The sequence below is a fragment of the Polyodon spathula genome, chromosome 44 (genome assembly GCF_017654505.1).
Source record: "Polyodon spathula isolate WHYD16114869_AA chromosome 44, ASM1765450v1, whole genome shotgun sequence".
NCBI classification, from domain to species: Eukaryota; Metazoa; Chordata; class Actinopteri; order Acipenseriformes; family Polyodontidae; genus Polyodon; species Polyodon spathula.
In genome coordinates, this window is record NC_054577.1 from 2,627,919 (window position 1) to 2,652,918 (window position 25,000).

General features: G+C 45.6%; 1 protein-coding gene and 1 pseudogene across 1 annotated transcript in view; both read left to right on the forward strand.

Moving 5' to 3' along the window:
• The window catches only part of LOC121305675 (neuronal tyrosine-phosphorylated phosphoinositide-3-kinase adapter 1-like), a 14,125-nt gene extending 6,997 nt beyond the window's left edge, over positions 1–7,128 (forward strand). The window contains exons 3-8 of the mRNA XM_041237368.1: positions 1,649–1,947; positions 2,253–3,590; positions 4,097–4,279; positions 4,800–4,900; positions 6,372–6,541; positions 6,741–7,128. Of these exons, the coding sequence (XP_041093302.1) occupies positions 1,649–1,947; positions 2,253–3,590; positions 4,097–4,279; positions 4,800–4,900; positions 6,372–6,541; positions 6,741–7,128 (2,479 nt within the window). The remainder of the gene's footprint in view (positions 1–1,648; positions 1,948–2,252; positions 3,591–4,096; positions 4,280–4,799; positions 4,901–6,371; positions 6,542–6,740) is intronic.
• Positions 7,129–11,934: 4,806 nt separating this feature from the next.
• LOC121305676 lies at positions 11,935–23,297 on the forward strand (annotated as a pseudogene).
• Positions 23,298–25,000: the final 1,703 nt, after the last annotated feature.

Here is a 25,000-nt window from a genome sequence, read left to right on the forward strand (position 1 = left end):
TGCCACTGAAGATCATTGAGGGTATAGTGAGCACACTGTGGTCCCATTCTACCAGCCTCACCCCATTGTATCAGCCCTATACTTGTGCTACCATTACCCCTTACTATAAAAATACACAACATAAACAGAAAATGCATAATAATAATAATAATAATAATAATAATAATAATAATAAAAACAAAATCAACCAACGGAGTATAACATATAGGTCATTTTATTTTCTGAAATGAAATATATATATATATATATATTATATCTATATATATATAGTAATATATATATATCTATATATATATAATATATATATATTATAAAAACTAAATAATTAATTTATTTTTTGCGCAAAAATTATTTGTATGTGTGTCGGAGGCCATTGGTACCTCTGTCGACCTAGGAGGCACGTTCGTGTGCAAGCAAACCCTCTCAGAGGGAGAGTATTTAAAGAGGTCCCCCCCCCCCCCTACCCCCGGTCGGCGAAGTTTATTTATTTAAATCCATGAACTTACCTATAAACAAGACACTTTTATGACTAATTATGATGGGATGTCACCCGGGGGGAGAGAGAGAGAGAGAGAGAGAGAGAGAGAGAGAGAGAGAGAGAGAGAGAGAGAGAATCTTACACACGCAGAAACGCAGTTAAAGGACTCATCAGATCTCATCGCTGATGTGTGAGCAGAAAGATTATCGCTCTGAGCCTCAGAGTTACTGTAACGCACACACACACACACACACACACACACACACACACACACACACACACACACACACACACACACACACCACCCACGCACGCAGACACAAACGCAGAGACACGCACACACACACACACTATAGACCCAAACACAGCTGTGTTTTGTTTATGAGTTATTTCCAAGTCTAAACTGTTTATAGATGTCCCATTCTAATAGTTTAGTATTTAGAAAGGTATCGCATCTCCTTCTCTTTGTCTAATACTGCAACACAATAAGCAAATTCGGGGCTAAACCCAACATTTGTTTAAACACTGTGGGGACTTAAAATAGATGTCCAATTCTATAGTTTAGTATTAGAAAGGTAAGAGAATTTCCTTCTCTTTGTCTAATACTGCAAACACAATAAGAAAATTTGGGGCTAAAACCAAAGTTTTGAAACACTGTGGGGACTTTTTTTCTCTCTCTCTCTCTCTCTCTCTCTCTCTCTCTCTCTCTCTCTCTCTCTCTCTCTTGTCTGATGAGTGTGATGAAGGTAATTGATGCTGCAAAGGGGCATCTTCGCTCCGAGCTTAGCTCACCGCTGTATTCATTCTCGCTACGCGCCCACGGCATCATCTCTGTGCGTCAACACCTCACAGTGTGTGCGATCACGCTGTCTGCTCCAGACTTTCCCCACATGCCCCTCCTTCTCCCACTTTTCTACCTCCGTCTCTCAACGCCACCTCCGTCTCTCAACGCCCAGGAGGAGATGTCTCTCTCTCTCTCTCTCTCTCTCTCTCTCTCTCTCTCTCTCTCTCTCTCTCTCTCTCTTCTCTCTATTCTGGAGCTTGCTGTACTGCTCACAGCAGAGGAAGTGGGTCAGTCTCAATCTCGCCGCTGTGGCACTGGGTACAGAGTCGCTCCTCTCTCTCTCTCTCTCTCTCTCTCTCTCTCATCCCTTTCTCCTCTCCCTGCAGCTCCAGTAAGGATGCTTCCTCGGCGACGGTGGGGAAGATTCGGGACCTGGCCTCGTTCCGGAGACACTTCCGGATGGGCTTCCTGACGATGCCGGCGTCCCAGGAGCACGCGTCCCTGCCCTGCGCCGGCAGCCTGGCCCCGCGCTCGCTGTCCTGCCACTCGGTGGGCAGTGGGGCGGAGAGCGCCCCTCCGAGTGCCAGGAGACCCCCGGCCAAGCCCAAGCGCCACCCCAGCACCCGGCTCAGCACGGCCAGCGACCCGCGGTGTGGCGAGGAGGGGGGCGGGGAGAAGAAGCCCGGTGAGAGTCCGGCAGGCAGGGTGCTGCACCATCTCTTCAGGGCTCTAGGTCACCACTCTAGTCTAGATTATTAGCAGCTGTCGGCTCCAGTTAAGTGAGTCACTTCACCTCCTTGTGCTCCGTCCTTCGGACGAGACGCAAAACAAACGAGGTCCTATTGGAAGAGACTCTGCAGCAGCAGCAGCAGTTGTTGATGATGCAGAGTTCACCCCCCTAGTCTTGCTTTGGATAAAAGCATCTGCTAAATTAATAATAATGATAATATGTCATATGTTTCTATTGTTCTTTCTTCATTTCCCCTGCAGCTCTGAAAAAGTCTGATTCCGGGGAGCAGCAGGGGAGGAAGGCACCCCCAGCGAAGCCCAAGCGGAGCCCCAACACCCAACTCACGGTGTCCTTCGATGACACAGGGCACCCCAACACCCACCCTGGAGGAGGCAGAACCCCCCACCCTCGCCACACCCCCACAGAGCCCTCACAGCACACCCAAACCCCGACCCCAGCCCAGCCCAGCCAAGACGAGCCTGTCTACATAGAGATGGTGGGGGATGTCTACAGGGAGCCCCAAAACCCCGCTGGGACCCCTGATTCGGACTCGGACCAGAGCGAGGCCATATACGAGGAAATGAAGTACCCCCTTTCGGAGGACGCCTCGGGGATCCCCAAAACTAGAGACTGTAAGAATTCCACCAATCCCTCACTGGTCCCCCCGCCACCTCACCTCCAAAACTCCGCAAAGGGGGGCAAGCCGAAATGGGACGGGACCCCGAACCCAGCTGTCTCCCCCTCTCCCCAGCCGGCTCGGACAGCTACTCCCTTTTCCTTCTCCAAGAACTGCGATATCCCGCCCCCTTTCCCCAACCTCCTGCAGCACAGGCACCCCCTGCTGGCCTTCCCCCAGCCGGCGGCTTCGTCCAGCGGGGTCAACGTGGCCCAGAAGGGGCTCAAGCTGGGGACGGTCAGCGTCCAGACTGGCCAGTCCAAACTCCCAGTCCTCCAGAACAGCAACCCGCCGTCTGCCAGTCAGGCTGCGGCCAGCGCGGAGCCCGCTCACACACAACGAGGAGGAGAGGGGGCTAAAGACCTCTTACTGCTGCCCTCAGGCAGGGCACGCAGCCACTCCACCCCCCTCCCCCCTCCCCCCAACCCCCAAAACCCTCAGAAGTCCGAGAAGGAGATGCCCGGCTCCCACAGCATGAAACTGGGCCAGTCCATGCTGCCCGTCCCTCAGCAGCAACCCGCCGCGGGCAAAGACAAGGTCCCAAAGCCAGATAAAACTGACTCCTTCCCCCCTCGCTCTGGCACCCCCTCGTCCCGGCACCTCTTTTCCCACCGCAGCTCCACCCCCCTGCCGGACCACTGCATGGTGTGGACCTACCCCTCTGGGGGGCTACAGAGACCCCCTGCCTACGAGAGCCTGAGAGGGTCGTCTGGACCAGCTTTGTCCAAAAGCAGCTCCACTTTCCCGGCCTCCAAAGGGAGTCTCGGAGGTGCCCGTCAACAGCCCCCCTCTAGTCTCCCCGTCGCTCCCTTGGTGGGGGTGGGAGGTGACCCCAAGGGGGTTTCCAGCCCGGTCGATGAAGGACTGCACTGGCCTTTGCAGGGGAGGACGTCTTGCAGCAGAAGCCACAAAGACGTGGACAGTAAGTGGCTTTAATAAAAACAGTCGGCATTAGTTTATTTGGCGGATGCCTTTATTAATAGAGGCATGCTGATGCCTTTTAAGAAGAGGGTTAAAACTGACAGGTAATAAATACATCCGTTTGTTAATGCAACACTCGTTAACATCCGTTCGTCCTTCCGTCACTTTTACAACCGAGCACCAATCAATGGCGTTTGACTTCTGCAGTTAAAAGCCGGCAGGAAGCCAATTCTCCTCTCATCTGGGGCGCTGGCGTTTTTTTTTTTACTGACACTTCATTCATGGGGGGGGGGGGGGGGGGGGGGGGGGGGGGGGGGGGGTTACCAGGGGGGAGACGCATGGGTCAGGCAGGGGCTGATCCTCCTCACTCCTTCGGCACACAGAAAGCCTTCCAGTGGAAATGTTTCTCATTGAGTTTGTGAAGTCTCTTTCAGCGTTTCTGATGCTGAGTGCTCAGTAGCTGTGGGAGGCTCTCTGATCGGTTTTGAACTCTGTGGTTCCCTCCAGAGCCGGCGGAGGACGCTAGATCGTGGAACGGCAGCGGCGATGCCCCCAAGGAGGAGAAAGGGCTCGGCCAATCAGGGATCCCCGTGCGGAGCCAGGCTGCGGAGGTGGGCTTAGTTAAGGGGGTACCCAGGTCCTCACTACCCCAACCCTGTCAGACATTTCCTGCCTGCCATCGAAATGGAGGTGAGCATGGCCAGGGCAGCTGTGATAAGAGTTTCCAGCAGGGAAAAGCTAAGTGTAATCAAGCACAGAGAGGTGTGGTAAAGCATAGGGAAGCATTGTAAAGCACAGAGAGGTCTGGTAAAGCATAGGGAAGCATTGTAAAGCACAGAGAGGTCTGGTAAAGCATAGGGGAGCATTGTAAAGCACAGAGAGGTCTGATAAAGCATAGGGAAGCATTGTAAAGCACAGAGAGGTCTGGTAAAGCATATTACAAAATAAACAGTGCTAAACTAACCTGTACCTAATTTGTTTTTTTTTTTACCCGTTGCTATATGAGGTCTCCATGCATGAAAGGGTTAAAACATTCCCAGCTTGCACTTTGTTAAATGCGCAGTGTCACTATGGGAAAAGCATGAGCGACAAGGACTGTGCAAATTTACCAGGGTAAACTTTTATACTGGACTGGACAAGGGTCTGTAAGATGGGAGGGTTTTTTTCCCCCATTTTTAGGTGTTTAGATTTTTTTATTTTTTTTTTAAAGATTTCACTCGCCTGGGTCGCTCAGCTTCCACTTCCGGAGTGAGACACGCCTCCACCAACGTGCAGAGACAATGCAGCCTCCCTCGAGAGGTCCTGGGACAGGTAGGGGGGGGGCCTTATAGGGGTGTCCTGGTAAAGCATAGGGAGTGCATTGTAAAGCACAGAGAGGTCTGGTAAAGCATAGGGAAGCATTGTAAAGCACAGAGAGGTCTGGTAAAGCATAGGGAAGCATTGTAAAGCACAGAGAGGTCTGGTAAAGCATAGGGAAGCATTGTAAAGCACAGAGAGGTCTGGTAAAGCATAGGGAAGCATTGTAAAGCACAGAGAGGTCTGGTAAAGCATAGGGAAGCATTGTAAAGCACAGAGAGGTCTGGTAAAGCATAGGGAAGCATTGTAAAGCACAGAGAGGTCTGGTAAAGCATAGGGAAGCATCTGTAAAGCATAGGGAAGCAGAGAGATAGAGGTCTGGTAAAGCATAGGGAAGCATTGTAAAGCACAGAGAGGTCTGGTAAAGCACAGGGAAGCATTGTAAAGCACAGAGAGGTCTGGTAAAGCATAGGGAAGCATTGTAAAGCACAGAGAGGTCTGGTAAAGCATAGGGAAGCATTGTAAAGCACAGAGAGGTCTGGTAAAGCATAGGGAAGCATTGTAAAGCACAGAGAGGTCTGGTAAAGCATAGGGAAGCATTGTAAAGCACAGAGAGGTCTGGTAAAGCATAGGGAAGCATTGTAAAGCACAGAGAGGTCTGGTAAAGCATAGGGAAGCAGTAAAGCATAGAGAGGTTTGGTAAAGCATAGGGAAGCATTGTAAAGCACAGAGAGGTCTGGTAAAGCATAGGGAAGCATTGTAAAGCACAGAGAGGTCTGGTAAAGCATAGGAAGCATTGTAAAGCACAGAGAGGTCTGGTAAAGCATAGGGAAGCATTGTAAAGCACAGAGAGGTCTGGTAAAGCATAGGGAAGCATTGTAAAGCACAGAGAGGTCTGGTAAAGCATAGGGAAGCATTGTAAAGCACAGAGAGGTCTGGTAAAGCATAGGGAAGCATTGTAAAACAAGCAGAGGTTGGTAAAGCACAGGAGGTCTGGTAAGCATTGTAAAGCACAGTAAAGCACAGGTGCACAGTGTGTAAAGCATAGGGAAGCATTGTAAAGCACAGAGAGGTCTGGTAAAGCATAGGGAAGCATTTTAAAGCACAGAGAGGTAAAGCATATTGAAACCATGGTAAAGTATGGGAAATGCATTGTATAGCCATGGGAAAGTCTCCTCTAATACAGACAGAAACTGAGACACACTCACTGAAACAAGGACAGTGGCACATACACAGCGACACACAGGAGGTATATTAGCACTGACACGAGGGTGCCCTCTTGTGTTATTTAATGTGATTACAAGATATCAAGTATAGTAAGCCTTGGCCATGTTCTGATAATAATAATAATAATAATAATAATAATAATAATCATTTCCCTTTCCCTTCTCCCTTTCCCTCTCTTCCCCCAATCACCTTCCTTTTCCCCCTCTCATTCTCTTACCACCTTTCATCCCTCTTCCTCTCCCCTCTCTCTCTCTCCCAGCTCCAGCAGAGAGAGGGACCATCCCAGCCTCCTGCCTCCCAGCAGCCTTTCGAAGATCCTGCAGCCCAGTCTCAGCTCACTGCCCCAGCCCCAGATCCTGCCCTAGCCCAGCCCCAGCCCAGCCCAGCCCCAGCTCTGCCCCTGCCCCTGCCCCAGCCCCAGCGCGACGGGTAAAGGCTGGAGAGGAGGAAAGATTGAGAAGGAGAGTAGCGCTGGAAGCTTCTAGGAGACCGCAGGGGTCAGGGGGGGAGGTAGGGTCGGAGGACCGCAGGAGCGGGGGAAAAGCTTCTAGGACTGTCGCGCGGCAGAGCAGGACTGTGCTGTTGGGACACCCGCTACCCAGCCCCAGCCCCAGCCCCAGCCCCAGTCCCAGCCCCAGCCCCAGCCCCAGCGTGATGGAAAGCTGCTGGAGGTGATCGAGAGGAAGCGATGCCTCTGCAAGGAGATCAAGGCTCATCGGAGACCAGAGCGCAGCCTCTGCAAGCAGGACAGCATGCCCATCCTGCCCAGCTGGAGGAAGACCCCTGAGACACGCAAGAGCGGGACCCCGCCCTGCCGCCGGCAGCAGGCTGTGCTCGGGGCCTGCGTCGACACGACTATGGGTGGGATAGACTCTCCGGAGGGGTATTCACTGATCGTGGGGATTGAGGGGGGTGGCTGGAGTGGAGAGTCAGCTGTGTGTCAGGTTTCGCTTCCCTCCTGCCATAGCACTGTCAATGAGGAGGAGCGAAGGGCACGTCGCGTATACCAGGATTAAGTACCTGCCATAGCACTGTCAATGAGGTGTGGTTTATGGGCTACCTGCCATAACAGTGTTAATGGGGTGTGGTATTGGGGGTACCTGCCATAGCAGTGTCAATAAGGTGTGGTTTAGGGTCTACCTGCCATAGCAGTGTTAATGGGGTGTGGTATTGGGGGTACCTGCCATAGCAGTGTCAATAAGGTGTGGTTTAGGGTCTACCTGCCATAACAGTGTTAATGGGGTGTGGTATTGGGGGTACCTGCCATAACAGTGTCAGTGGAGTGTAGTGTGGCGGCGACCTGCTATAACACTGTCAGTAAGGTGTGGTATTGGGCTTCCTGCCATAACAGCGTCAATAGAGATGTAGTGCAGGGCGGTGCACAGGTGTCTAAGACACCCTCAATGGTTTTAATTCCCACAGTACTCCAGTAGCACCATAGACGTGTATTGCGAAGGCTAGATGGGTCTGGCGTGGGTGGCTGGGTCTTGTTATGCATCTCTACGGCAGAGCACTAGAACACGTTGACCATCAAAAGCACGAAACATTGAACACTAAAGCCCCTGTTTGCGTCGCACCGTGTCATCGATCAGATACAGACGTGCCGGAAGAGAAGCGCCTGCTTATGAAGGCTTGACAACAAAGACACTGCTGAGCTGAAGTGACACAGGGAGTGCGAGCGTACCCCATTTCCTTGCAGGCAAGGCAAGCAAACTGAGGACTTTCATTTACCACAGTACGGCGCCAGACATTTGAAAACGAAAAGACATTTAACTGAATTATTATTATTATTATTATTATTATATTATTATTATTATTATTATTATTATTATTATTATCCCCATTGCAAAAACTGTCCGCATGGCTGAGAAAATGTAAGGAATAATTTCTTGAGCTGCTGTCACCTTAAGGGGGGCAGTGAACTCAAAATGATTCGCGGTTTGCTTGAAATTTTGTGCCTGCCTGGGGAATCCTAAATGCCGGGCTCGTGACAGCGTGACCTTTCGACTCTGCCAAGCCTAGACAGTGAGTGTGCGGGGCTGGCACAGTTTCAAGGTCACATGATTTGAAGGAGGGCAGGTGTCCTGGAAGGAGACCGGATAATAGTGGGATGTATTAAGTTTGAATCCCTTTGTTACCCCCACATAGATTTTAACTCCACAAACATTCATTTTAGAGGCACGGTGGTCCAGCAGTTAAAAGGGGGTCTTGATGCCAGGAGGTTCAAATCCCAGCTCAACCACTGACTCCCTGTGTGAGACCCTGAGCGAGTCACTGAACCTCCTTGTGCTCCGTCCTTCAGATGAGACAAAAAACAAACGAGGTCCTATTGGAAGAGACTCTGCAGCAGCAGCAGCGGTTGTTGATGATGCAAAGTTCACCCTCCTAGTCTCTGTGAGTCGCTCTGGATAAAAGTCCTGGCGATTAGGATAGTCTAGACAAGCTCAAAGCACTTCAAAGTCAGATTCAGAAAACATTTTGTGATGAAATTTAAAAGCGACCTGGAAAGCGTAAGCAGAACTGATGTCAAATCTGGATCTGTTTGTTTGTGTATTTATTTATTTATTTATTTATATAACCCCTTCTCGTATTATGTCCTGCTGTCAGCACCGTGTCGGCTGATCTTATTTGAATGTTTGGTTTTTTTTGGCGAGTGCAGAATTTTGCGTTCGGCGTGTCACATTTTTCTGTGCCCCGGTTCAACAGATCATTTTAGGAAACTGAACCTGTACGGCGACCATCTTGGCTCAAGCTCGTTATAGTTTAGTACGCGCAGCTGACTCAGTATTAGAGCCGAAATGGCATCAGTTTCCTAACTTGCTCCTTGTTCAACAGGCACGTTATAGTACACGGAGCGAGAGGGACACCTGGTGGCCAGAAATGCGTACTGCTGACAAAACTCCTTCCATTTTGAAATATCAATTATTGCAAAAGCGACACAAGATCCAGAATAGGTGGTGATCGGCAGTCTTTATATTTCGCTTTTTTTTTTTTTTCTTTTCATAACATGCTGTTTTATAATGACTTGGAATGTGAACTATGGGGTTATTTAAGTGTAGATGGTTGTACAGTGTGTATTTGTTAATAGGTAAGGAGAGGAGGGTGATGCATTATTATTATTATTATTATTATTATTATTATTATTATTATTATTTATGTAATTTTAAAGGAGTTCTAACCAAGACTTCGTTAAAATCCGTTCTCTTAACTCTTTTTAGCACCTGCAATATTATCACTGCACTTCGGTTTATTTGCATGTTTTACTTACAAACTTTCAAAACCGATTTGGAATCGCAATGAAACCATAAAGACATAACTACCTGGGTACAGCTGCAGCAGGGCTAGTGTGAGTTTGTAACCCTGCTCAAACTCCTGGCTCCTGATCATTGCAATATTAATAATAATAATAACAGACTTCGTTAGGGGAGCTCTGAACCCCAGGACTGGGTGCAGCAGCAGCAGCAGGGCTAGTGTGAGTTTGTAACCCTGCTCAAACTCCTGGCTCCTGATCAATTCAATATTAATAATAATAATAACAGACTTCATTAGGGGAGCTCTGAACCCCAGAACTGGATGCAGCAGGGCTAGTGTGAGTAACTCCATTGAAACAATGCATGTCAGTCAAACCTCTATAAAGCAAGGGCTCCAGATGACATAATTATGATTTCTAAGCCCCCTCGCCCTTGTAGTGTGTACTGTGTATGTGTGAAGGTAACAGATTGAAATGTTAAAATGTACAGCTGTTCAAAAGTAATAATATTATTAATAATTAGAATGATGAGGATGATGAATATAATAATGGTAATAAATACAAAAATAAAATACAAGGTTTGTTGCCAATTTTTTTTTTTTTTGCCAAATGGTCCGTGGCCTTTGTATAAATGATTTTGTAAAATGATTCTGTGCACTGCTATTAAAAGCAAACATTACAACGTAACCCTTTGTTTTTGTTTTTTGTGTTATTTATTCCGATTACTTGTGCGAATTGAAAAGTCCTTCTCAAAGTGTAGCAAAGCACAAAGAGAATGATCCAGACCCTTCTCAAAGTGTAACAAAGCACAGAGAAGAGAATGATCCAGCCCCTTCTCAAAGTGTAGCACGGAGAAGAGAATGAAGCAGCCCCTTCTCAAAGTGTAGCACAGAGAAGAGAATGAAGCAGCCCCTTCTCAAAGTGTAGCACGGAGAAGAGAATGAACCAGCCCCTTCTCAAAGTGTAGCACAGAGAAGAGAATGAAGCAGCCCCTTCTCAAAGTGTAACAAAGCACAAAGAACAGAATGATCCAGTCCCTTCTCAAAGTGTAACAAAGCACAAAGAAGAGAATGATCCAGTCCCTTCTCAAAGTGTAGCACGGAGAAGAGAATGAAGCAGCCCCTTCTCAAAGTGTAGCACGGAGAAGAGAATGAACCAGCCCCTTCTCAAAGTGTAGCACAGAGAAGAGAATGATCCAGCCCCTTTTCAAAGTTTACTGCTTTGGTATCCCCCCTGGTATAGGCACAATGCAGTAAATATGCAAACTGCATCCGAAGTGAAATTTATATTAGTAAGCAACAGCGCCGTCTAGTGCACAGCTTGTGTATTGCACGCACACAATAGGTGACGTTCGCTCTTATTTCGAGAAAGACGGTCGATCTAGCCTAGAATAAAACGTCTATGGATGAGCAAGGCTGAAGAGCAGTTCCTGGATTCACGGTCAGACCCCTAAAACAAACAAATAAAAATTACATTTAAAAATTAATACATAACACAGACGCTCTCCGAGAGACGGAAAACTTTGTAAAAAGTTAAAGGAACCAAAAGACAAGGGGTTTACTATTGATTAAAATATTGATTACGTTGTTCGAACTTAAAGCGCGTGTGCTTTGCCCAGTTCCGCCTGACAGGGAGGTGTTGAGCACAACTAATATTGAAAGAAATTAATATTGAAAGACTCCCAGCAGGGTAGATTTTAAAACCAGTCCTCTATTGTGCATGTACTGGGAACAAACACAAAACACAAAACGGTTTCCCCTCATAATAGAGGCCGCGTAAAGCGCTGCGGAGCTTGAATGAGGGGTTAGTTCTCCCCGGTTGACACCAGAGGGTGCTGTTGCACTAGATTTCATCGCTGTGAAACGCACAGACACACTGTAAGGCATTTGAGGTCTGTTTGTTGTCGCGCTACTAAAGCCCAGATTTTGGGGCGGACAGACTGAGCATCGAATAGACAGTGAGGCAGGTAGATAGACACAGGTATTGACTGTCTAAGACAGTCACACGCGTTTGGACACACAAACAGATATTGTCACACACAGGAACACACAGACACACACACATACATACAGACCAGACACACACACACACACACGTATGAAATATGGGTTTTATATTATTTAAGAAAACTGTAAATAAATAAATAAATAAACTTTAACATTTTAGACGGTGAGGGTAAAGTGTAGAATGCAAGAAAAAAAAAAAAAAAAAAAAAAAACCGTGCTTGTACAAAACAGCGCCACAAGGAGGACAGAAAAGGAAATGCAGGCAGCTTTATTTTTTCAAAGCAGTCGGGCATGAACCATATACCCGCCCCAGCAGGGAAACTAGCGCAGCTGTGAAAGGAGCTGGGCAAAGCAGACACGCCAGCATCGCGTAACACGACCGAGCTGTTTTCCCTCCCAAGTTCTGTCCCGTCAGAATCTGGTTTAGAGTTTGGTTTTAGAGAGTTTCCGCGTTATCAAATTTGGACTCAAACAAACAGTGTTACTCACACACACACAGACACACGCACACCGACGGTGCAGCCCCTCTCCCCGGTTGTGGGATGCAGTTGAGCCGCGTAATAAGTATGGCCCAGCGATCCCATCACCCACCGGCTGAGCACACCGGCACCGCTGCGGGACCGAGTCCTCAAAGGGAAAGCATTTCACAAAAGCACGATTTTCCGGGCACTGTCATTCCGTATCGCGGTTTCAGATCTCCAGATTGAAAGAAGCAAACTCGTCGAGGTTTCTAGTGGAGTCGCGATCGCAGCTCTGTCTCGACAGTGAAGCGATTAAAATACCAAACAGAGGGTGAGGCTTTGTTGCAATATATATAAAAACGCAAACGCTGTGTTATACGTATCCAGAGACATACGCAAAAAATATGTTTATTACGAGTCCAAAACGATTTGAAAAAAGCTTGGATGCACGAAAGGGTTGAAGAGTTGTTGCAAAATCTAATGCTGTAGTAAATAACAAAGAACTACTTCAGTACAGTGGTACTGTGTCCCGGTGTAATTAAGGCTTGTGTCGATCTAATTAAATGTTTTTCTAAGATGTCATCTGGTTTGTTGTGTTTTTTCTGCTCCGTACGCTCGGGAGAGGTGAGCATTTGCGCAAAACACTGCAAGCGGAATCGCTTCATGGGTTCACAGGGCAGGCACGTGTAAAAGTGAGAGGCGCGCAGCGCTGATAAATGGAGAACCGCTTATCCGAACATCCTGCAACTGCATAGAAACACTACAGAGGACTTATCCACCGAGAATGGGAGCGTCTGTCTGCAAGGCATGCTTACACTTCTGTGGAGCTTATCAAATAGCGATCAAACATTGAATTTGCTGATGTCTTTCTCCTTAATAAAACTATGGACATAAGGAACGCTGCTCCTTTAACAATTAGCGCACTGCCAGCGCCTTAGAGATAGCTCACGGAGGGGGGGGGGGGGGGAGGGGGGGTTCAGGGGGGGGGGTCTCGCTGTCAGATCTGCAGTGAGCGCTCTCCCTTTAAATAGCCGGTCTCCTTCCCAGGTCCCTCAACCATCTTCTTCACCCCCACACATCCACACACACACACACACACACACACACACACACACACACACGCACACACGCCACTGCTAAGCGGGCTACTGCAGTCAAACAGGCTGATACACATTGAACTGGAAGACACAAGCTCGGTAAAGCGGGGGTTCGCAGCACAGTAAAGATATCCTGTATGTAATCCAACATTTCTATACGATCTATGCATGTTTGTATAGATCTATAGATGCGTAGCTTTGTTTTTTAGCTAAAGAGAAAGGCGGACCCCGTGTTTTAGACAGCTCCATATTTCTAAAGAAGATTGATTCGTTGTATTATTATTATTATTATTATTATTATTATTATTAGGGTATTACCTTCATATCTAAGAAGGGACCTTCAAAGCACCATCGTCGAGTAAAGATCAAAAAATTTTTTCGGACGTGTTTGATGAATGGAAAGAATTACTTTCTTAAGGAACCCGAGGACTCGTGAATTTATGGGCAGAACCGGGAGCAGTTGGGGTAAGCGTAATATTAAAAAGCATTTTTAGGGTGGGTGTTTTACCCCCCCCCCCCCCCCCCCCCCCCCCCCACCCTACCCTACCGAACCTTACGGGAGAAACCTTTGGAATGAGACTCTGTTCGGTATTTTCTCGACAAGAGCGTGTGTCCACAAGGTTCCAATAATGCGTCTGTCTATTCTAACGGGCAGTCCCTGTTGTTACAACGTCACAAAAACTGTCCGCGATAGGCGTATCCTCTTAGGGGGGGGGGGGGAGGGCAGTATTTAGCACAGTGCAGAATAAGCAGAATTAATAAACGATGTAGAAAAAAAGTGGCATTGTTCTTTGAGTGTTTTATGTCTGTATTGTGCACAAGCCGCGCCGTGTGTGTGTTATTTTTTTTTAAATCAGTTCTTATATATTTGGCAGCCCGGGTTTTGCCGTAGAGTAGACGCAGTCAGTTATGCTGGAGAGACTGCGCAGAGCGAACCTGGAATTGTAAAGATGCTAAGCGACTGAAAAAAAAAAAAAAAAAAAAAAAAAAAAAAGCTTACGTGTTCACCTGCGATCGATAGGTCTGATCAGTTGTGCGCTGTGTGTGCGCTGTTTAATCGATGTGCTGCACTCCCTCACCTTCAGCCGCACTAATCGATTAACACTGGATACAGGCTTCTGAGAATTTCTTCAGCAATATCTATATATATATATATATATATATATATATATATATATATATATATATATATATATATATATATATATATATGTGTGTGTGTGTGTGTGTGTGTTTCCCCTATCCTTTCGGCGCCCTTCCTACCACCTCAATCCGTATCTATTCTATTATTATTATTATTATTATTATTATTATAGTATGGTCAAGGACAGCCCGCGTTTCAAAATGCCGCTTGATTAAACCGACAGCGCAATCCGCATCTTGCTATCCACTCTCGCCCCCGTTACTCCAATGCAGAACTGCTTGTCATAATCTGCTCTTAATTCTGCAGCGCAGGGTGGCGCTGGTGTCCCTGTGTGCCGGCATCGCTCGCTATCCCCAAAGAGCTTTTATAACGTGTGATATAAATGTCCTAAGAAATGAGACTTGAATTAACACCATATTGAATTCGATATAATAACACTGCCTGTAATGCGTACCCACGGAACCCAGATAGAAAGCCGATGAATACATGAATCCCTAATTTACTTCAATGCGGAGAGCGGCCCCTCCTTCAGCTTTAGTGCCGGCGGAATGGGGGAGGGGGGGTCTCGCCCATTATCTTACATGCACTTTACCCTGCTCTGAGAACCAGATCGACCGGTTAGTCGTCTAGAACAATCTCTTTCTCTGAGCAAAAAAGACCTGCAGTGGAATTTAGAATTCCTAAACGGGATGTTTTGGAATGCCATTCTAGAATGATGGTGCATTTGCAAGCTGCATAATTACAACTAGGTGATACAGAATTAAACTTTACATGTGAATATACAGTATGACAGTATAGATATATATATATATATAATATATATATATATTATCATATATATATATATTATATATATAATATAATATATATATATGTGTGCATACATCTTATATATGTTTGGTTCAATGACGTCATTCGTGCACAGGCGTCCGAAACGCACGACAGAGCACAGCAATTCAGTGTCGATTCAGTTTTACGGTTTTATTTTGTGTAACTGTTTTTCTGCCGGGTTTCAGGGTCCTGTTTTTGCCGCTGTTTTATATAATACTATATTCCCTGCCGCCTCATCTTGCCAGGACACCCTTGGGACCTCAAAACTGGGTCGGATTAACTCTGTTATGAAAAACTCTATTCTAGTTTTATATATATTCAAAACGATTTGAAAAAAAAGTTTGGATGCACGAAAGGGTTAAAGAGATATTTTAAGATCTAACATTGTAACAAATACTAAGAAATACCCGGTGTAATTAAAGCTTGTGCCGGTCTAATTTTGTTGTTTTCTATGATGTCATCTGGTTTACTGTGTTTTTTCTGCTCCGTACCCTCGGGAGAGGTGAATATTTACACAAAACACTCGATTGCAAACTTAGAAAAACACCATCACATGTCTATAGGGGCCGGATTCACACAAAACATTCCCCCGTTTCCAGAAGTGACCCGTTCCAGATTGTAGATAGGACCACGCCACTTTCATTTCAGTGGGGGTCTGGTCTGGACCCCGGTGTCGAGAGAGAACAACAGAAAAATCGAACTTTGATCACCTTACCTGAACCAATATCTTTATCGAAAACTGATTTCACCCATTGAAACCGGTGTGTGTTTGTTTATTTTCACTAATGTGTGTGTGTGTGTGTGTGTGTGTGTGTGTGTGTGTGGGTGGTGGAGGTTTCTGGATGGAGTCGTTTCTGTACATTCCTATAAGAGGACTCTATAGGAGACCACAGTACAGGTGCAACCTGTTTAATGTCTTCACAGGACGTGATATATACGGTAACCAATCTAGCCTCGCATGGGACCGCACAGTGGAGAGGGGTTAAGGATGTATCGCAAAAACTAACACTGCAGCCTACCTCCAGAAAATAACAGTATATTTAAAAGACAAGCTACTGTAAGATGAATGTATACCGTGGAAACAGCGGGCAGGTCTAATCGAAGTTTGTATCCTTTTTTACTGTCTCTGTTATGTAAACACGCATTGCATTCTACCCGATGGACAGGTGCGTATTTACGCAACACACTTCAAGAATCACATGGTTTGGTGGCGGGGCCGCGCAGTTCGATTCAAACTGGTTTTAGGCAGATTACCAAAATCGAGATGTAGAGGCAGCAGGGATCCCACGTGGGGGGACGGGGGACGGGACGGGACGGGACGGGACAGGACGGGACGGGACGGGACGGGGACGGGGACGGGGACGGGGACGGGTGCCGTGCTGCGGTGGTTCCTGCTGAGACGCGCGTCAGCTAATGCATTCACCTTCCATCAATTTGTTGGTTGAATTCATTCATTCTCCGCGGCACTTAACATTTGACTCGTATGCAGAGAACAACTAACTTATCTGCAGATGAAGTTCAGTGTTGCCAAGCCTCACGGGTAGGGCGGGGTAGGCACTGCCTATCAAAACAAGCCCAACCCAAATGGGGTTTATACAAATTTATTATTTTTTTTTTTTTTAGTAGTTCTATTTTTTCTTAGTTGAACTGGAGCGGGTATAGGATTCTAAAATTCTAATGACCTGTCAATCACACAACCCGCGACTCTCAAAAAATCTAAGCCCAATTCCGCTTAGTGCGTCTCCGTGTGTAACGCGCTGGGTTCTATGAATGAATTCATTGGTTTTGCTGAATAAACGTGATGACACACAATTTTAGGGGAGTGGTCTAGCAGTTGGTACCCCCCCCCCCTTTCTTCCCTGGGTTTGGGGTTAAATAATCGCTGGAGAGCCGAGAGGTTTTAAAGATAAGAAGATTATGGTCATTAATGAAGGATTACGGATTCCAGTGTCTGTGCTGAACATAGACAGCGTACAATATACAATGCAAAGGCTGGCACTGGGTTAATTTAATCTGTTACTGATTTTTGGACCACTAGAAAGTATATGGACGTGCATACCGCCGCTCTCCACCGGGAGAAACTCTGTACCAAAGAGGCTATAGTGGAGACGGTGGTACTAGAGCTCTGGCCAAAAGTGTTGCATCACCTAGAATTTTAGGATTGAGACAAAACAACTCTATGAACATGATTTTGATCTTTTATTTAACGTCATGCAAACAAAGAAACTGCAAAACGAAATCGCAAGTGTCTACCAGAAGCCATAAAAACAGTGCAGTTGTGTTTCATTTGAGAGTTTTCAAGTTTTGGTTAATTATATAAAGCGGTATAAGCAGGCTTTCAATCGACTTTATGTTAACGATATTCAGCAGGCTTTCAATCGACTTTATGAAGCAAAATGGGTTCATTCCATACGGAAGGCTGACCCAAAACATTTGGTCAGAGCTGCGTGTCACACCTCACATGCTTTAGTGTCAGGAGAATCGCTTTTCCAATCGTCGCAAAACTTGACATTAATTTTGTTGCGTTTAGAATGTCTTCTGTTCATTCAGGTTTCAAGTCAATAATGATGAAGTGATAAAATATACCCCGGGACTAATCTGTTTTTAATTTAGTTTACCCTCCTGTCGATATTTTCCCCCGAAAAAATATGGGATTCGTTCATGGATTCGCTACAGTCACTTCAAGATCATCGCGGGATTTGAGAGCGAGAAGTAAGCTTCACAAAACCCTTGAAATCATCCTGAGACGCGCAGGTGGAAATATCACACGTGATAATTACGCGGCACAACATCGAGTAAACATGCGTTTCTTTCAAAACTGCACGCTGGAGAACCGTGCAGCGCGTGCATTACTTTCAGGGCGTCTGTTTTTCGGTTTTTATCCATTGCATTTTGCGGTGTTTGTTTCAGAGCTATTTTCGAGTTTACCTTTGCGCGCAATTTCGTTTTAAATTCCACGAGCTTTAATTCTCGCCAGCAAGAACATCTCGTTTTAAAACAATCAATCAATATTTTTATTTTATATAGCACCTTTCATAGTGGACCACCGTCACAAAGCGCTTTACAAGATGCAGTAAATACAAGAAAATCCATAATCCTTCAAATCTCGCAAGCGTGTCACAATCCTCCAATAGAAATGTAGGAATTTGCTGCTACTCTGTAGTTGGGGTGGGTTTAAAGCATTCAAAACGAATCAGAGGTGTGCTTTACCAGCCCTCTTTGTGCTTTACAATGCTTCCCTGTGCTTTACCAGCCCTCTCTGTGCTTTACAATGCTTCCCTGTGCTTTACCAGCCCTCTCTGTGCTTTACAATGCTTCCCTATGCTTTACCAGCCCTCTCTGTGCTTTACAGTGCTTCCCTGTGCTTTACCAGACCTCTCTGTGCTTTACAATGCTTCCCTGTGCTGTACCAGACCTCTCTGTGCTTTACAATGCTTCCATGTGCTTTACCAGCCCTCTCTGTGCTTTACAATGCTGCCCTATGCTTTACCACACCTCTCTGTGCTTTACAATGCTTCCCTGTGGTTTACCAGACCTCTCTGTGCTTTACAATGCTTCCCTATGCTGTACCAGACCTCTCTGTGCTTTATAATGCTTCCCTGTGCTGTACCAGACCTGTCTGTGCTTTACAATGCTTCCCTGTGCTTTACCAGACCTCTCTGTGCTTTACAATGCTTCCTTATGCTTTACCACGCATCTCTGTTCTTTACAATGCTTCCCTATGCTTTACCAGACCTCCCTGTTCTTTACAATGCTTCATTGTGCTTTACCAGACCTCTCTGTGCTTTACAATGCTTCCCTATGCTTTACCATACCTGTGCTTCACATTGCTTCCCCATGGTTTGCCATGCTTTCGCTGTGCTTGACTACACTGTGCTGTGTTGCTTTGGGGAGCTCCTGTAAGGGATGTCTCAGGTGTGCAGTGAGTTGTTGTGCTAGCGCTGAGCTGTTTGCCTCATGTCTACTCTCCTGTCTCCTTGCAGCTCTCATTGCTATGGGGAGCTCCTGTAAGGGATGTCTCAGGTGTGCAGTGAGTCGTTGTGCTGTTTGCCTCATGTCTGCCCACCTGTCTCCTTGCAGCTCTTATCCTTCTCTTCTACCTTGTCTTCTACTGCTTCCTGACTGGCCTCTTCGCTCTCACTATGTGGGTGATGCTGCAGACCCTGGATGACTACAAACCGACCTACCAGGATCGACTAGCCACCCCAGGTAAGCAGGTGCGATAGAGGGTTCCCGAGGGTCTCCCCTGGTAAAGGCACGGCCGCTTGGTGTGCAGGGGGGAGTCACACAGTCAGGGGAGTCACACACTCAATCTCTCTCTCTCTCTCTCTCTCTCTCTCTCTCTCTCTCTCTGCAGGGCTGATGATTAGACCCAGATCTAAAACACTGGACATTACCTACAGTATGTCCAACACAGAGACATGGGACGGCTATGTCAACACGCTGAACGAATTCCTACTGCGTGAGTACAGTCTTTCACCGCCCCGTTTCCACGGCATTCCCTTCAACATTTTCACGAGAAATAATTCAAACACACCCTCCACAAATGTAAAATCCCCAATAGTGCTGAAACTCAAAGACAAACTCTTCCACTACAAGTCTTCATAGCTTGCCAGAGCCTAGTCTATTAAAACCCCTCATATATTATCAGAAGCTATTTGTCATGGTTTCATGAAATAGTCTTCAATGTGAATTCAATGACTAACGTTCCCACTAGAACTCTTTCTCAGTGTCTTCGGTATAAATTCAATGACTAACGTTTCCACTAGAAGTCTTTCTCAGTGTCTTCAGTGTGAATTCAATGGCTAACGTTCCCACTAGAACTCTTTCTCAGTGTCTTCGGTATAAATTCAATGACTAACGTTTCCACTAGAAGTCTTTCTCAGTGTCTTCAGTGTGAATTCAATGGCTAACGTTTCCACTAGAACTCTTTCTCAGTGTCTTTGGTATAAATTCAATGACTAACGTTTCCACTAGAAGTCTCTCTCAATGTCTTCAGTGTGAATTCAATGGCTAACGTTTCCACTAAAACTCTTTTTCAGTGTCTTCAGTGTGAATTCAATGGCTAACGTTGCCACTAGAAGTCTCTCTCAGGTTCTTCAGTGTGGATTCAATGACAAAACCTAGCTAATGGGAAGCAGGGCTATGACTTCATGTTCACTAGGACAGTTTGTACCTTTGACAGCAAGACTACACTTCCCAGAATGCATTGGGGGGCGAGTGTTAAAAATCCTGAACTGTCCCAAACTGTCCTAGTGAACACACAGGAGTGTTTTTGGTTCATCGAATGAAATAAAAACAATAATAATGAATGAGTCATTTAGCAGACGCTTTTATTCCAAAGTGACTTCCAGAGACTAGGGGGGTGAACTCTGCATCATCAACAACTGCTGCTGCTGCTGCAGAGTCACTTCCAATAGGACCTCGTTTGTTTTACATCTTGTCCGAAGGACGGAGCACAAGGAGGTTCAGTGACTTGCTCAGGGTCACACACACACACTCACTCACTCACACACGCATGCACCCACACACACACACACACACACTCACACACACACACACACACACACACACACACACACACACACACACACACATAGTGAGTCGGTGGCTCAGCCGGGATTGGAACTTCCCGCTTTCTTTAACAACTGGACCTGCAAACCTGCTGAAGTTCTGTCTCCCTCCCTCTCTCTCTTGCTCTCTCTCTCTGCAGCAGCCTACAATGACAGTATCCAGGCAGCCAATAATTACTTCTGCCCCCCCGGGCAGTACTTCACTCAGGACGATAACGACGATGTGCATAAAAACCAGAAACGCTCTTGTCAGTTTAACCGCACCATGCTGGAAGACTGCTCCGGGCTGGAAGATCAATACTACGGCTATAGAAACGGACAACCCTGCGTGCTGATCAAGCTGAATCGCGTGAGTACCGGGAATCCGTTAAACAATTTCAAATTGATTCAAAACAAAAATTGTAAAAGATGAAAAAAATATATATTAAAAAAAAAAGAATGATAGATTTAGTAAGAAATTGATTTAAAAAAAGGGATGCAAATATTGATATAAAAAAATAACGTGATTACCAATATGTAACAACAAATTAACAAAATATTGCTGAAAAATTGTGTATTAAAAAATATACAAATAATTGAAAGTAATTAATAATTGAGCCCTGTAATGTTATGCTCTGTATGGTTTGCAGGTTATTGGGATGAAGCCCGGTGATGGAGAAGCTCCATATGTCACTTGCACAGGAAAGGTAACTTATTGTTCCCCAGTTTTTTTTTAAACATTTGGCGAATCTCCTAACATTACAGTAACTAACAAAAAAACAAAACAAATGGTTCATTAATTTTCTCTGCCATGCCTATCATATAAGTCTCACATTTTAAAAAAAAAAACGTTCTAGTATGGTATCTGGTGCTACACCAGGTTACAGAAATCAGTCTGCAATGATTGTCCCTGTCAGTCAGCTGCTCCCCCTATTGGCTGACACGTGAAATGGCCAAGGAAGTAAAGCAGAAAACGACTTCCTGGAACGCAAGGCTTGCAAACCGAGAACTTTCTTTAAGGTACAGCGGTACCAGACGATTTGAAACACGTTTGCCGTAGCATATTCTTATCACAGCTGACACCAGTGTGGCCAGTAGAATGGGGGTTAGCTGCAGTGCAGCATGCCCTCACCCCCCCTCCCCTCGCATTCTAGTTTCATTGTTTTTTTTTTTTCTCACTTGTGTTCATTTTTCAAACTGCATGTCTCCTCCATCATTTCATGCTTTCTCATTTGCTCCCTTTCAGAAGTACAAAGTGGGCAAGGATACCTGGGTAAGAGAAGCGGTTGTGTGTGCGTGCGACTCCTTGCTGTCTCTCTTAATGCTGTTAACTTGATCAGTCTGCCTGGCTTTGACTGTGGGGGCCATAGGCAATGTAGGTTACAGCCCAAAAGCCTTTTAGTAAGCACCAGCGCTACCTAATGCACAGCTAGGGTACTGCCAGCAAAACAAAAGGAAACTATCCAAAGTGGTGGGTCAACACACAGTCACTGCCTTACAATTGAAACATTGAAATGTCTTGAATTTAACACGGGATGTGAGTAACAGCAATAAGAACCACGAGGGAAAAGTCTAGCCTAGTCTATGATTCATTAAACATCAGAGCAGTCGAGCATTTTACAGCTGCTGGGATTCACCCAGGATTGCGTCAACCGCATTATAAATACAGGGTCTGGCTGGTGCTGTAAAATGCTCTAACCTGCTCCTTAGTCAAGTAGACAGCAACGACAAAGAAGCTTTTGTGTGATCGACTTATGCGTTGTTGAAGTGAACAGGCAGGCAGGAGGCAGGAGTTTGAACAAACACGCCCCTGCTCAATCTGAATGTGAGCATGTCGCCTCTCTGTCATTCCCTAGTGTTGCACTTTAGTCATTCCAGGGGGTTGTGGGTTCTACTGCTCCAGCCTGCCTCATTCCATTCAACCTTTCACCTCTGTCAGCCACGCCTACTATGTCTATAAATAATATATATATATATAATATATATATATATATATATATATATATATATATATATATATATATAAAAAATTGAGGGGAGTTCTGAACCCCAGGACTGGGTGCAGCAGCAGCAGGGCTAGTGTGAGTTTTAACCCGGTTCTTGTTGTCTGTTCACAGAAAGAAGACTCTGATAAGATTGGAGAGATTGTCTATTTCCCTCCAAATGGCACCTTTAATCTGATGTACTACCCCTACTACGGCAAACAGGCCCAGGTAAGCTACGAAATAATAATGCAGAGATACAGCATTAAACTGTTGATTTGATCTGCCTATACCCTGATAAACCAGAGCTGGATTTTTAGAGCATTTTACAGCATCAGGATTTGCCCTGGATTAAGGAAACAAGGGTCTGATACGAAGGATGCCCGATAGAGAGAGAGAGAGAGAGAGAGAGAGAGAGAGAGAGAGAGAGAGAGAGGATTGTTTTAAAATATTCTGAATGTGAAGGGGAGCGAATATACTATCAGGGGAACACTGGTGGTCTGCAAATGGATTCTAAACAGCGATTAACCCATGATATAGACAGGGAGCTGGTATTGCAGATTGGAATGGATTAGACTGCAGATGGAAGCAGTTTGATCTGAAGATGAGCTGTTATGGATTTGTATGGGAATTTGAGGGGAAATACCATTGTGACACCCCCCCTTTTCTTTTTGTCCCCCCCCCCTCAGGTGACCTATTCCCAGCCACTGGTGGCGGTGAAATTCCTCAACTTGACCATGAACACCGACATTAACGTCGAATGCAGGATCATGGCAAAAAACATCAAAGTCGACAACGAGAGAGACAAATTTGCCGGCCGAGTCTCCTTCCTATTGAGAATTGACAAGATATAAAAAAAAAAGTGGGACCGGGAGTACCCTGGCCCTCATCTTATCAAAGTTACACCCCCTCCCCTTTCCTTCTGCTCCCCGTTGCCCCAACCCCCCCTCCCTTTCATAAAACTCATAACAGATGATGTGTCCTACTACACCGATGGATAGATCTATATATATATATAGCGATATTATTTTGACCTGAACGACAACTGCTGTTCGCTAGAGCACCCTCGGTTATATCTACTTCCAATAACATGAAGAGATTGTGACACCCTTTTGCCCTTTTGCCCCTCGCGGGGGCTGTTCTGAAGAGGGGTGCCTCTTGGTTTGTTTGGGGGGGAGAGGGTTGTTAGAATGTGTTTTCAACCCCCCCCCCCCCCCATGTCTCCTACACCCCCCACACCAACCAGAAAATCCAGAAAAGAAACGGAGGCCACCACGGGACACACTTCTTTGTAAACCAAGGGAATGCTCACAGAAAACTCACTGGTCTTTCTTTCTTCTCTTTTTTTCACCTTATAGAAAAGTTTTCTCTCCTTTCTCTCCTCTCTCTTTCTCTCCTCTCTCCTGTCTCTTTCTCTCTTTGTCTCATTCTTTCTCTCATCTTGTTTTCTTTCTCTCGTCATCTCTTTTTCTCTCTTTTCCTTCTCTCTTTTCACTCCTCTTCTCTTTCTTTCTCTCCTTCCTTCTCTTCTCTTTTCTGCCTTGAGTCTTGCTGCCAACACTGTTCACAAACCACCTCCTTGCAGAACATACAAATAAAAACGTATATGTATATATCAAGAATTAAATCAATAAATGAATTGCTTAAAGGAGAGATGTGTGGCAGAGGACGGGGAGGATAGAGGGAAAATGTAGTCCAGACCTTTGAAAGCTGTCTTAAAAATCATTCAACTTCCGAAGAATAATAAGAACGTCAATTTGAGAGTTAACCCGGGGCTATGTGACAGCTTGTGGTCCTTAGAGGATTCCTGTTGCATTGCAGTTTGAAACCCCCGCATTAGCATTGCAATCTGTGAACAGAGATCAACCTGGAGACAATAAAAAAAAACAGGAAATGTCTTTTAAGAGACCAGATCTGGAACTATGAGTGCTCTTGATAGCTAATTTCATAGTTCTTTTTCACTCTCTCCTTCCTTATTGGTCACGTCACGACCCTTGTCTTCGACTGATAAAAGAACCGACCCAGACCTCTCTCTCCTGCTTCCTCTTAACAGTCAATCTTTGCATCTCTTGTCTTTTTTATTATTACAACAGGCTGTTTCCTATACTCTGCTACGAAATCAATTCCCTCTCTTTGTCTGCTCTCCTTTTCTTCCACTGCCCTTCACTCTCTCTCCTCCCCTGCACTTTGCAAATACTGTCTTGGCTTCTGGCTTTGTTAATTGGTTTCCCTTCATTTTGGTTATGAAACAAAAATGGAAAACAAAATCTAAATGTGTGCAGAGATGTAGTTTAAATGTTTACCATAAAGTCTCTCTCTCTCTCTCTCTCTCTCTCTCTCTCTCTCTCTCTCTCTCTCTCTCTCTCTCTCTCTCTATATATATATATATATATATATATATATATATATGATGGATATAAGACTCCCGTTGCATAGCAGTTTGATCCATTCCTGGTTTCACTGTGAGTTTAATAAGACACACCTGAGCTTGTTACCTATACACTGTGGCTAATCAAGCATAAATCTAAGATGAGTTGCTTTGCTAATAAGAGTCTTATTATTCTC